The sequence below is a fragment of the Crocodylus siamensis genome, chromosome 4 (assembly GCF_052110815.1).
Source record: "Crocodylus siamensis isolate JL-2025a chromosome 4, ASM5211081v1, whole genome shotgun sequence".
In the NCBI taxonomy this organism is placed as follows: domain Eukaryota; kingdom Metazoa; phylum Chordata; order Crocodylia; family Crocodylidae; genus Crocodylus; species Crocodylus siamensis.
In genome coordinates, this window is record NC_143398.1 from 139389067 (window position 1) to 139403383 (window position 14317).

Genomic DNA, 14317 nt, shown 5'->3' on the forward strand with positions numbered 1-14317 from the left:
AAAAACGAAGATCACAAGGTAGGAACGATTTCTGCTGTGAAAAGCAAGAATAATTGAAGCATCTTTGTTTAGCAAAAATCAAACATAAACCAATTTAGCTGCTAGACCTGATAAACTAATCTACAAGGCATAGTTGCTTACCTTGTCCATATAAACAAAGAACAGGATTAGTAAGATCAGTTCTGCCAGGAGAATTATCAGCAAAACGATGAAAAACTAGGACAAATGAAAAACAAGGCATGTGTACACACTTTCTGAATAAAAATCAGGTTCAAACAGGCTAACTAAATGCTAGCAGGCTACACAGGCCAGCTTCAATGTGCTGTTCTTTCAATACATGTAGGAGCACAGTGATGCTGGCAGGATGTGGTACAGGAAATCCTAACTGGTTTGCCCCAAAATCTGAATTATTTTTCAATGGTAATGGAAAGGAAAGGATCACTTTCAGCTCCTAACCCTACAGAGCACCTTGATATATGCAGCATATATGTCACATCATATTTACACTGATGAATTATCCCTCCTGCAAATAATTTATTATACATTTAATACTCAAAACACATTGCACAGCTTTACAGGCATCTTAAAGCCTATATATCAGGCAGGTGATATTCAGAATAGTGTTATACATTTTTTCAAAAAACTTGTGATGGTCTATGAAATTCCTAGGTGTATATCCTTTATTCCACCAAATTCCTCCAAACCTGCCACATGATATGCAAATTAATTTCTAATTATGAAAGCACGTGAATAATCATTCAATTTTCACAACTTCTGCAAATCTTGTATTTCTCTGGTCTTTCTATTTTCATTAGATTTCAGAGCCCAAATACTCATGAGAGCTGGGACTGTATCCTATTGTCAATCTTCATTCTGCTAAGCGCTAGAAGAAAGCCTTTTTTTTGCATTGGCCATGTCACACTGGTTTTACCTCTTGCCCTTGAGGTTCAGTGGGACCTGGCTCCAGAAATCAGCCAGCATTTGCCTTGGTTTATTGAGCAAAGCAAGTACAGAATCAAAGATAAATTCCACCTGGTACAAGAACAACTTCCCAGAAGATAAGCTTTAATTGTATTGATTATTTCTTGGTGTCACTGCTTTATTAATTTGCAGCTTTTAAAACCAGGATGTTGAAGTCCTTTTCATATCTTGTGTTTTCAGTGAACACATTCAACCAATTAGGGTTTTCTTCCCCCATTATAAACTCCAGCATTTTTTCACTACTTTTTGTGACCACTAGAGGTCTCTAGTGTACCAGCAATATAGTCACATGAGTATGTAAATCCCTTTGTTACACCTGAGGCCCTTTAAACTTTTAATAGGACAACAGCAAAGATCTTAGTCAAATACTGACATTTTCCATAAAACCTAGTATGGATAGAAATTTTTTGTTTGTTTTTGATTTATTTTGATTTCAACAATAGGGGAGTTAGTAAAAACTTCAATATTTTCATGCTGGATTTTTGGTTGTAGCTGTGTTGGTCTAAGGACATAGGCAGGCAAGCTTCTTTGGGTAGGTGTGATATATTTTATTAGACCAACTGAGTGGTAGATATGATATCTTTTATTAGACCAAATCTAATAATGTTTCTAATAACCAAAATTTTCATGCAGCATGGGATGGGAAACATAAGCAACAGCATTGTGTTGGTCATAGAACTGGTGGGTAAAATGAACCTGCCTATAGTATATGTAGCATATGAGCTAAACAAAATAAAAAAAACAAATAACAAGCCTAAACAAGGACAATTAGATCCACTGCTCATCCTCTTCTGTTCCCCTCTACCAGTTTTAATGTGAGGTGATGATAAAGCAAAACAGTAAAACTTCCTTTCTTTTAAAAAAAATAATTTATCTTAATTAAATTGTATTTGCATGTTCATATGATAATATACGACTGAGTCCCACTGACTGATGAACCTTAAATGACTTGGACTCTGGCTTCTTCAAAAGACTCTCTTTTTCCTCCCGGAGCAATACTACACTTCCAATCAGCAAAATGAATCTCAATTCCCTTGGTTTAACCAGAAATGGTATGCTGGCAAAGCATTTTCAGTGAAGGGCTTTTGTCTCTGGAATTCACTCAGAGGTTAGATACACCAGAGCCCAGAACAATCTGAGGTCAGATTCTGCCGGTACGTAACCTCAGGGAAGAGTCTGCTGGAATCCAGAATGGTTCCTTTTTGAGGCACAAGGGTTTCTTTTTCCAGGGCATCAATAAATGTCAATAATCTACTACTCAACTTTTCTAGGATGATCTAACTTTTCTACAACGATTCTTCTAATAGAGACAGAAATCCAGAGGCAGACTGCTGATTTGAAAGCTGGCTAGGCTTAGCTGTCCTTTGGGAATGGTTCCTGATATGTATTTCATATTGAACTTAATGTAATGGACAGAGAAGGAAGCAGTTGATAAATCTAAATAAATATACCAGCATTGTCCTTTCATGGGCACAGAGGAAAACTGGTTAAGGGATCTTGTTACAACTCCAGACTTGTGAGTTCAATCAAGCCTTGCTCTGGACTCTAGCCAAAGGCTGCCCCCTGTTGACCTTGCTATATATAAGTGCCTGGTCATTCAGCCTGGAGACTTAAAAGCATGCAGACGTGATGCTGGTCACATCACTTCCCTTGTGGGCTGCTGCCTAAGAAACTGGTAGGCCCTAATCACCCTAGTTGAGTGGGCCATTGGGCTTGGATGGACCTTTACCTGATGTCCTTTCAATAAACCAAGCAGTGACATAATTTACTACATAACAGCAATATCCCACTTACAGCATCTTTTGAACGCCCAATAGAGTTTGTGAAACAACCCCTGCTACAGAATTCCAGATGCTGACTTAACCAGCTGTCAACATGTCATTCTTTAGTAAATTTTACAGGGTCTTCCAAACAGCCCTTTTTAAAATAAGGAGTGAAGCACAGTTTAGTCCCCATATAAAAGTTCAATATTGGTGACTTACACTCAAAAGGAGGCACTTGTTTTCCTTGATAGCACCCAGGCACCCGAGGAAGCCGGTCACCATGATGATTGTACCAATGGCGATGACGAGGTTGGCAGCGGAAAGGGATGGGAAGCTGGGAGAGAACGTGGCAAAGTTTCCTTGCGACACTGATAGCCATATCCCCACGCCCAAGAGTCCACAACCACATAACTGCCGGGAGAGGGAGAGATTTCAGTGTTAGAAATGTAAAAATGCCACTTATGTCAGTTTGTGAGGAAGGAAGAATTTCTTAGGTAATAAAACTCTTTAAGTGATCCATGGTAACACTCATTTTTTGGTTCTAAAAGACACATTTTTTGGTTCTAAAAGAAAATGGAATTAAATTTGCTTACCCACAGTGTTGTTTGATGCCAGGTTATAGCTCAAAGCACACACCATGCAGAGCATCCTCTTTTTAAAGAAATAATGAGCAAGCCCCACTATTGCCTCTGCATAGATGTGCAGCCACATTCCTGGCCCAGGGAGAGATTTCTGTCTCCCCTTCTCCCCAGTGTCTGGTCCTGCTACATAGGCCTGTGTGACATCACAATTGCCTCCTGTGTTTTATGCCTCAAAAATCAGATTCTTCAGTGAGTGACTTCTGAGGCCAAACTTGGAATAATTTGTTCCAGGAACAGAAATCTGATTAATTCCATGGAAAACATAAAGCTGTTAATTAATAGATATTTGGGGAGTCTTTGTTTTTCACTTTTTAAACAATTTTTATGTCAGGTTCAGGAAATGAGCCTCTTCATCCCACCCACTGAGCGTGTCTGGATACAGCAGCCATCTCCAAGTGCTCAGGAAGCTGATAGTGTAACAATAGTAATTTTACTGTGGATATAATAGACACAGTTATTTTATTGCACTTTGAAAATGGCTGCCCACAAACCCTCACATCAAATGTCTCCCTGAGTGCATTTCGGATGGAGAAGCAGAGCGGCTGGTCATTGAAACATGTGCATCTTTCTGCAGTACTTTGTCCTCTCACTGAAATCAAAGTTGAAATTCCCATTTGGCTTCAGTGAGAGAGAACAGGATCAAAGGGAGCTGCTCACTTGCCCAACCCACCTCCAAATCCTTAGAAGTGATATGATGCAAATCAATCTCTGATCATTGCAGAAGGAAAACATCCTAAATGTTCATTACATTGTTGAACTAGCAGGATTGGTGTTTATCTGTCAGCTACAGCAAGGTACCAAAACTGTATTAACTATTAAAAGAGTTCCCTCCCCACCCATCCTCTGAAGGCTGGACTTACTGACCATATGCAACCTGCACATTCCTGCTACTTGCCAACATCAACTCAAGAACCACCTCGGTAGTTAATACCTGTGCTAAGCTGGGGCTCAATCCTGCAAAGTGCTGATCTAGCACAATGCAAAAAAAAATCTGATTAATTAATTTGAGCCATGCAAATAGCCTCACTAATCTAAGTGGCTTTGCTAGACAAAGAGTTTAATTCCACCTGCGTTTCAGGAACGGAGTTGCAGGAGGTCCAGAGCAAAGCTGTTTCAGGTTCTTTGGATTAGAGAAAACATTGTTCGTGTGGATAACACAAGTTGGGGGAAAATATCTGCAGCAGGAATAGGTGTTGCAAGATATACTGGTGAGCTGGGAAGAGCTACTTAGAGGAGCAAAACCTACAGTCCTTTCTCTCCCCTTCATCTACCTTTTCAAACGTGTTACATTCAAAACACAGAAATCCATAGAAAACACTTGTTTATTTTAATCCAACTTTACATTTGAGACAGTAACATCAGCATTCACAGAGCTCAGTGATGAATATGGAATAAATAGACTAGATATTCAGAAATGAGATGAGGTACTGAGAATTACTTAGCCTCCTGATTACATGCCACACTTAAGAAGACTACCCAGTTGAAAGAGAAGAGAAAAATAAATTGTTACTACTGCATGTGTTGCTATTTTCTGCCTATTTTTCCCCAGTTTCTTTTGCATGTTTGTAGCTAGTCTGTTTCTTTGTTTGCTGGATGGTAAGGTCTGTATCTCACCCTGTGCCCTAGGACTGCTATCAACCTTAGTGGACCAGTGGAGCTGGGAACAGGGCAATGGGAGTGCGGTCCCCAACTTCAGCTATGCTGCATATGCACAGTAAGCAGTGAGCTGGCTGCACTGGGGTCTGGCTGGAGCCCCTGCTTTGGTGTGGTTCTGGAGCTCAGGGGATGAGCGCTGTTGCTGTTCACCCTTCTCCTCCACTGCCCCCCGCCCCCACACCCCTCCTGAATTCAACCACAAGAGAAAGGGGATGAGCAGTGGTGGCAGCCCTCACTCCTGGGCTCTGGAGCCAGGAAGACCCTGTTCTGAAAGATCATGTATCATACAGCAAAAGGGGGATGCAACCATGCCACTGCACCCACTCTGGAGCTGCCCCAATCAGCACTTGCACATGTTTCTAAAGCAAGAGGTATCTGCAGAGTCATGCCTTTTCTACCTACTCTGCAAATAGGGTAACAGCAATACCAAAGCAGTAATGAGGAAGAAGCTGATACGTGGGTTCTGCAAAGAAAGACAAGAAGTAGAAAGGACAAAAAAGATTTAGTTTAAATCTCAAAGAAAACTTCCTCATTGTAAGAACAGTTGGACAATGAAAAAAGCTGCCCAGGGAAGTTGTAAAATCTCCTTCATTGAAGAAGAAACTGGAGGTCATTTGTCTGGGATGGCTTAGGAACAGCCACCCTGTATCTTTGCAGGGGGTTGGACTTGATAACCTTTGAGATTCTGTCCAACTCTAAGATTCTACCGTGATAGGGCAAGTATGCGTGGTGGTGTTACTTCTGTGTTCCCTATGAGTAGTAGAGCAGGGGAAAATCAACTTTAAAAAGTTTTAAAACATCTTTAGGGTATATCACTGAAAGGGTACTGTATCAAGAGCAAGTGTGCTTTTAGTGTCCCTTTAAGTGGTCTGAAAATAACTCAATTCCTCACCCCAGGCTTGCATGAACAATGTCAAATATGCTGCTGGCTTCTGAATTCTCTTGTGATTGTCCAAATATCATCCTGTTTCCTGAGTACCAGGTTTTAAATGATTTGTCACCTTCTTTTGGGGTATGACAGCATGGCAAACACAGAATACGAGAGAGAAGGGAATAAAGTGAAACACAAATCTTCTCAAGTTCTCCTACAGGACCAGCACAAAACCACTTCGGGTTGATCCTCTTGGCAGTTTATAGAACTATCCACTATATCATTCCCAGTAAAGGTCTCATCTATTCCGCCCTCGAACCTCTGCAGTTATGGTGCCTCAGCCATCTCTCACAGGAATCTGTTCCATGGCCCAGCTGCTGTGATTGTTAGATGAGAACTGCAGCCATTTGTTCAGGCCAAAAGCCTGTGAGCTCACTGGGTAAGAAGTAACTTGCACCGTGCAAAATGTGCCTAAGGTTTGAATTATAATTAGCAATTCTACACTTTAGGGGTCTCATGTGGCTAAAAAGTGATATAGTTTAAGCCAATGGCAACACATGGCCCAGTGGTTTCCTGTGTGCTTTTTCATAATAATTAAATCACTCCTATTATGTATATATAAAATAGCTAAACCACTCCTCTTTACTATTTTTTATATATATATATATATATATATATATAAACATAAATATATTATATATATTTTTATATATAATATATTTATATATATATATACTATTTTATATAGTAAAATAAGAGGAGTGGTATATATATAAAATAATATACAGCAAAGTTTTTTTTTTCAAAGCCTGATATCAACACTAAGACAAGCAACATGGTTGTTAGCAATTTCCTCCCCTGGGTTCACTTACTGCCAAGATGGTCACATTCTGCATTAAGCTTAGAAATCATCTTGGTAGTTAAACACATTTCAGAAACTGGCTGTAAAGTTAGGATTCATCAGCACAGAGGACACCACCCAAGGCATTGGGGGAAGGAGTATAAGGCTGCCTAGATCAGGGAGGAAGTGAGGACCAAGGACAAAGGGCTAGGGCAAGGGTATCAAACACGTGGCCCGTGGCTGCTCTATCAAGGCTACTGGGCTACCACAGGACCACTGGGTGTTGGGGGGCATGGCCCGCCACAGAATTTGAAGCCCTTTGACCTCATTGAGCATGGTCATCCCACACCTTTTCCCCAGATCCACTTGGGCCACTGGTCTCCTCCCATGATCACTGGACCCCTTGCTGCCCCTAAAAAGCCCACGGCTGCTGGACCCTGTGCCACTGTCGCAGTGGCCACAGAAGCTGCCCCCATGGCCCAGGCTGGATCCAGCCCATTAGAAGCCCTGCAGTCCAGATCCGGCCTGGGGGAGTTTGATACCCCTGGCTTAAGGGAAGCCAACAGGCATGGCAGAGGAGAGCATAGGCAACCTACACAGGAGATGTGTGCAGGAGTTGACTATGCAGGAAGATGCCAGGGAGGCAAAAGAATCATGAAAGCCTCAGGCACATAGAAGATAACTAGAGAATAAGAAGTATAGGCAAAGAGAATGGAAAGGAGAGTCACATTATCAAGAAAAAGGTGTGTGTGGTAGGGAAGAAAGACAGTATCAGGAAGCTAGAGGATCATACTGGGGTTGAAGGAAAGCTTTATTTCAAACTGGGGATAAGATGCCTCATAGTGGATACATGGACTGAAGGAAACACAAGGGAGAAAAACAAGGGAGAAAGCAGGGGTGACAGGGATACTAAGTAAGGAGAGATGGTAGGAGGGAAGCAGATGAGGGAATAGACCAATTGGAGAAGATAGAAGACCTTAGAATGAGATGCTAGGGTGGGATGGAGAGCACATGGAAGGAGGAGAAAAACTCCAGCCAGCATTAGTTTCATGGGGGGAAGGGGAGAACGGGACGGGGAAGGAGAGGAAGGGGCGGGGAGGGGGAAGCTGACAAGATTCATGGCACAGGTGAGTTCAAAAGAGGAAAATGACTGTGAAGAGGGCTGCAGGAATTACTCAAACTTGCCGATGTAGAGTGGGGGACAGGTAAGCAGCCCAGCTGGGCTGCCTCACCACCCTCTGCCAGATCTTGTGCTGGGGATGGGAAGTCAGCCCAGCTGGACTGACTTCCCATCCCCAGCCTATGGCTGAAACATTTTGACTTTCAAAATGTTTCAACCAGCCTCGTTTTGTTTTGAGGCTATTTTGATGGCCTTTGTTTCATTCTGATTTTGCTGTTTCAATCTCAAAATTGGTCGAAACAGTGTTGGAAGGAAACAGCCGGTGAAATTTTGCACAGCCCTAATGCACCCCTGTTAAGACAGACAAAACTAGCTCCGCAGTAAGGTAGTCTTGTAAAATGCAAGTACTGCCCTGCTGTGGAGTTTTTTCATGGGTAGCAACACACATGTAGACAATGCTCCAGCTAGCTGGGGCACAGGGTGCTTCAGCGAGGGGCTAGCTGGACAGCAGCTCCCCTGCTGAGACAAACTACACCCTAGCCACCTGCCCCACAGCACGTGGAAATAGGGGAGCAGCCAGGAGCAAAAAACTCTGGAGCACTAAGCTCCGGAGTTTATTTGTCTGCATCAGTTGCACATGTAGATGCACCTACTGGGAGAAAAATGGAGGTGATAGAGCAGCTAAACCGTTCAGGGGTCTGGGAGGTGATGGGTCTTCTAATCAGAAGGACTGCAACCACTTCCAGAGGGGACAGGCATGAACAGTAATAAGCACTGAAATGCTGGAGTATATGTGACCAAATCACCTTGCTTTGAGATGTAAGAAGTCACCTGCGAACCAAATATGGCCTGCCTGAGATCTTGTTTGGCTGCTCTGGCTTAGAAAAAAAGAGTTGATATTTGAGACATGACATTTGAAATAAAAACCCCGGGGACAAATGAAACACCCATACCATTCCAACACAGACCAGAAGAATACATCATGAAGACAGCAACTGGACTCAAACGGTGAGGATTGAAGCAACAGGGAGAGGAATCATTTACAACATGAAACACAAGAGGTGTAATATCAGGCTAGACAACCATCCCTTCTAAATCTGGTATTCCCTCTGGCAGTGGCCATTACCTAACAGTGCTGAGAAGGACAAATTCACTGGCCTTGTACGTTTAGATAATTCTTTCCTGACCATTGCAGCAATCAGGTTCTCACTGAAGCATGCAATTTCGTTATGATTCTCTCTGTTTGCAGCTTCATAACTGTAAGCATTAGTAGCACGGCTAAAATTACCGAGCATTTTTCAATCTACCATGGTATTAGTTTTGATGAGCTGTAGTGGTCAATTTCACAGGCTTGACTAGTTTCTATGCAAAAGAAAATTTCTTTTACTTGTTACTTTACAGCTTTTTTACTTGACATCTCATATTGCAATCCAATAGGTTGATATACACACAGTACCCAGAAATGAAACTTCAGAGCATGCAATATCCAGTGAAAGAAATAGTATTTAAAACTCAACACCAACCTGTTTTAATACAATTATCTGACTTGACTGAAGAGAGAAAGCAGACAGAGAGGCCAAAGATATGTTAATGAGAGAAATGGTAACTTCCACAAGGTGGCATTCTGCACTGAATAGAAAGAAGCCTGTTCTCATTAAAGTTCCAACAAACTAAATCTTATTTTTCCTTTCTATAGAACTGCTTTGATTTTATGTGATCATCTCAGTTTTCACATCATTAATCATTCTGTTGAAAATCCATATTGCTGATGCTGAAGATTTATGTTCTCACCTTATAGCACAGGCCAAATTTTGCTCCAGATCCCAAATAACTCAACAGATTTGGACTCTCACCATCATCACTGACAGCCGAATCCAACCACCCCAACCAAGTATTATGCGAATAAGACAGCCCCCTCTAAAACTTTCACCTCTCAATTGAGTTTCCCTAGTGAAAATGTATGAGAGGAGAGGAAATATTTATATTTCTTGTGAGATCCTGTGTCCTTCCCTTTTACACAGCAGTACTGTAGAAGTTGAATGGAGAAGGTCATAGAATCATAAAAAATTTGGGTTTGAAGGGACATCAGGAGGTGATCTAGTCTAATCCCCTATCAAAGCAGGACCAGCCCCAACTAAATCATCCTAGCCAAGGCTTTGTCTAGCCCAGTCTTAAAAATCTTCAGGGATGGAGATTCCACAGCCTTTCTGGGTAACCTCTTCCAGTACTTTACTACCCTCCTAGTGAGAAGGTTTTTGCTTTCTAATATCTAACTTAAACTTCCCTTGCTGCAACTTGAGACCATTTCTCCTTGATTTGTCATCTGCCACCACTGAGACCAGTCCAACTCTATCCTGTTTGGAACCCCCCTTCAGACAGTTGAAAGCTGCTATTAAATCCCCTCTCAGTCTTCTCTTCTCTAGATTAAAGCAGCCCAGTTCCCTCAGCCTCTCCTCAGAAGTCATGTGCCCCAACCCTCTATTTTCACTGTCCTCTGCTAGACTCTCTTCAATTTGTCCACATCCTTTCTGTAGTTGGAGGCACAAAACTAGACACAGGACTCCAGATGTGGTCTCACCAGTGCTGAACAGAGGGGAATAATCACTTCCCTTGATCTGCTGGGAATGCTCCCACTAATACAGCTCAGTATGCTGTTAGCCTCCTTCGCAACAATGGCACAATGTTGGCTCATATTCAGCGTACTGTTCGCTGTAACCCCTAAGCCCTTTTCCATAGAACTGCTGCTTAGCCAGTCAGCCCCCAGCTTGTACCAGTGCATGTACTAAGTCATCTTGTCAAGCCCACTCTCAGTATATGATTATTGATTATATTCTATGCAGTCTTTAATTATTCAAGCCACAGTGCTTCCACCATTGCCCCAGGAGACTGTTCTATAGTCTAATAAATCTCCCTGGATTTTTTCTTCCTGCTATTTTCTCTTAAATGCACCTTTTCTCATTATCCCACATGATAAGCCCGTAGGCCACATTACAAACCTCCTCCCTCCCTGGTGTTTCTAAGCTTCAAGTACTTGCAGGAAAGTTTTATTTCTTTTGTGCTCTTTCTCTCTCTTCCTCCTTCCCTGGTCCCTCCACCTTTGCCCCTCACCCCACATCATTTGCTCAGTCTAGATGGCACATACTTAGGAGCTTTTTCCCCCTTTTTTCTTTCTTTAACCTCCCCTCAGAAGTTCTCCCTTCTCCAGAACCCTAATAATTTGGCTACTTTTGCCTGAATTCTCCACAGTGTGTAAGCAATCCACTGATGCCGTGATGCCCACAAGCAAATATAATATCCTAAAGGAAGCCTTACTTGAGCTGCATGTAATGCAATTCCCTCATCTTGTGGGGGGAAAAAACATGAATCCTTACAGACAAACTCAATGAGAAGTCTTTCACATTGTGACACAGCAGTCATAGAAATATACAGGTTATCTGGCTGTATTTAATAATGGAAGAAAGACACAGACAAGAATACAATGATTTGTCCCCCAACAATGGAGCACTGTCTCCACATTTGGTGGCTTTACCTTAAACAAGACCGAATAATGATTAAAAAGCCTAGAGGAAAGCAACACAGATGGTTAGAGGTATGCCAAGAACTGATGCACTGGATGAAGGGAGTTTTTGTACAGGATTATCTAGTCTAGGAGAAATTATTGCAAGAGATGTGAATGAAGCATTCACAACTCCAGAGATCAGAGAGAAAACTGATCAGCTCTTCTCTTCTACCTTGATAAAACAAGGGGATGCTTGGTAAGTAATGTGCTGTACATTTAGCTTCATGTAAAATCTGGGTAACTTGAGGAACTCTTTGCCACATGAAACCATCCATGTCAAGTAACAAGGTTGTAATTTCCACGAGAGGCTGGATAATTTCATTACTAATCACAAGATTTCTAGGTTTGCATGTTAAGATAAAGATAATGACATTTCATGTTTCCTGGAATCAGATAACACCCCCAAAATTACCAAGCGGCAAACAAGTCATGAGTAAAAGAGAGTAAGAAGCTCAGATGTGGTAAAAATATACTAACAGAATAAGGTGCCATCAGTAGAAATATAGGAGTCAGACGCAAAGGAACCAGAAATACCCAATGCAGAATGTACGCCACATTCCTTTTGCTGCACAAAGAAGAGAGGATATACAAGAAAACAAGTTTCTCCTCTTGAAGTTGAATTCAGAAATATCTGAAATCATCCAGAAATATTAGGGAACTTAAATCTGATAGCTCACTCATAAGGATGCTGCCTAGAGAAAAAACAAGACTACACACACTGGATAGATGTCTGTGGAAGGTGGTGAACAAATGATTGTGGGGGGAAAAAACACTGCTACAAGGAAGAGGAGGGAAGAGAGCTTTTTTCTTTTAACATCATATATTCTACTATAGATGAAATACAGGGAGACCTGATGAGCCTAAGAGAAGGTTTAGAATAGGACACTGATGTACAGAAAGCAAATACTTAAAGAAAGCCACCAGTGTTGCATAACTCCACCTTGAAGAACACACCTCAGGCCATCTGTGGCCCACATACAGAGCACAGAATGATGTTCTCCCTCCCTTCCCATCTCTCTCTTCAGGCATTAGGAAAAGAGATACCATAGGAAGCACTGATGAAACTCTGAAAAAATGCTGGGAATTGCCTACTTACAGTCTTCAAGGGAATGAAACAATCAAAGGGACAGGTGGCAAAAGGAAGAGTGAACTGGTGGATAGAAAAGCAGAGGTAAGGGTCAGTGCAGAAGACCTTTAGTAACACAGGCATATCTGACTTTGGTTTTGATGGACATTTCAAACCAGCAGGGCCAGCTTCCTGGGTTGTTTTTTTTAATTAGAAAGTCAGAACATTAAAAGAAGGGACCTTTCAATCAGTTAAAAAAATCTAGCGAATGCCTCAGATATGATCAATTATCCAACTGGGAGATGGTCTGCAAGATTCTGAACAACCATCTGGTATGCGCCACTAGATACTGGTGAGCATACATCTTCAAGAATGTCTGTATTAGTACAGTCTTTTCCGTTCCTGAGAGTCAGCCAGAGCTTGCAGGACCTACTGGTAACCTGCTTTCCACAGAAATAAAGCAAAAATAAGGAAAGTTTATCTTGGTTTCCTTCAAAGATTATTTTCTTAGAGTGACAAGAAAGGATCTCAACAGTGGGAATGTCTACTAGGCCTGTGCAAAGCAGCAAGTATTCAATTTGGATTTGGCCAATTCAGAAGGACACTGATTCGATTAGGTGATTCAAATCACTGTCCTGATTCGATTCGGCCAAGTCAGATTCAGAGATTCAGCCACAGACTATAATAGGGAATCACTAAAATACCTATAAATTTGTCATTTTATGCAGATTCAGATGAAAAGAGCAGGGATGGTAGCCCCTTCTGAGTGCACGAAGCCTGCCAAGTTTCAAGAAGATAGGTGCAGGGGTTTCTTTGAAAGCGTACCTCAAACTTCTCAGACACAGCTTTATATGTTGTTTCTACATCCCTCCCCCAGAACACTGTGATTGGAAGGGAACTCAGAGAAAGATCACAGTTACTGGCCAGCTACAGATGTCAGTATAAGAGCAGTCTCCCCTCCACCCTTCAGCCTTTTCCATATATGGAAGATCACCCCATCCTCCTCCCTATTCTCAGTTTCTGTTTGCTGCAAGCCTTCCGAATCACTGAATCTCTCCAAACTGATTTGGAGGCTTCTGATTCGATTTAGACCTTTAAATGGGTCTCCCAATTCGATTTGGATTTGGAGATTCGGCCACTGAATCAGGCCAAATCTCCTCTGAATCTAATTGGCTACCGAAGCTTTGTACAACCTTAGTGTCTACATGTGCTGCTATGGCACTGTTGTTACTGTGCCATCATTTAGTACTTCCAAAAGGACTTTTGGAAGTACTAAGTGATGGCGCGGTAACAGTTCGTATTGTATCATGCACACCACGCAGTTATTTTTAGGCACTACATCGGAGTGACAACGCACTATAACAGGGTGATGGTGCTGTGGCATCACGGTTCTTGCCTGTGGATGCTATGTTGCTATAATGCATTGCTGCAGCAATGTGGTGTCATGTGTAGATGTGTCCAGTTCATCTTATTTCAGAGAATAGAGATATTTTCCCCTAGCAAACCAAATCTGAATCTTTGGCTGTCAGTTGGAAGATTCTTTTATCTCCAGGATGGGATAGACCTGCGGCCCGTGTTGCACACCAAGGGGAAGATACATTTTTTGGGTTTTCCATACCATTCGGAGCTACATGAGCTGCACACCAATGTGCCTCCAGGATGGGAAGTAGGATCATCCTTTAAATATGGGCATCCAAAATAAGGTAAATTGTGTACCTTTCATCTTCACTTGCATATACAGATGTGGAAAAGACTTCTGCCAAAACTGGCATTAGCTAACATTAGGCTCTCAATATATAGAACTGGATGAACATATGTA

At 41.9% G+C, this 14317-nt stretch overlaps 1 protein-coding gene across 5 annotated transcripts in view; it reads right to left on the bottom strand.

Annotated features, from left to right (window-relative positions):
- Positions 1-14317, bottom strand: part of TSPAN9 (tetraspanin 9) — a 290042-nt gene that overhangs the window by 14822 nt on the left and 260903 nt on the right. For all 5 annotated transcript variants that reach the window (XM_090043919.1, XM_090043918.1, XM_090043920.1 and 2 more), the window contains 2 exons: positions 2964-3155; positions 142-216 (listed from right to left, as the gene is read on the bottom strand). In XM_090043919.1, coding sequence (XP_089900045.1) covers positions 142-216; positions 2964-3155 — 267 coding nt within the window. The remainder of the gene's footprint in view (positions 1-141; positions 217-2963; positions 3156-14317) is intronic.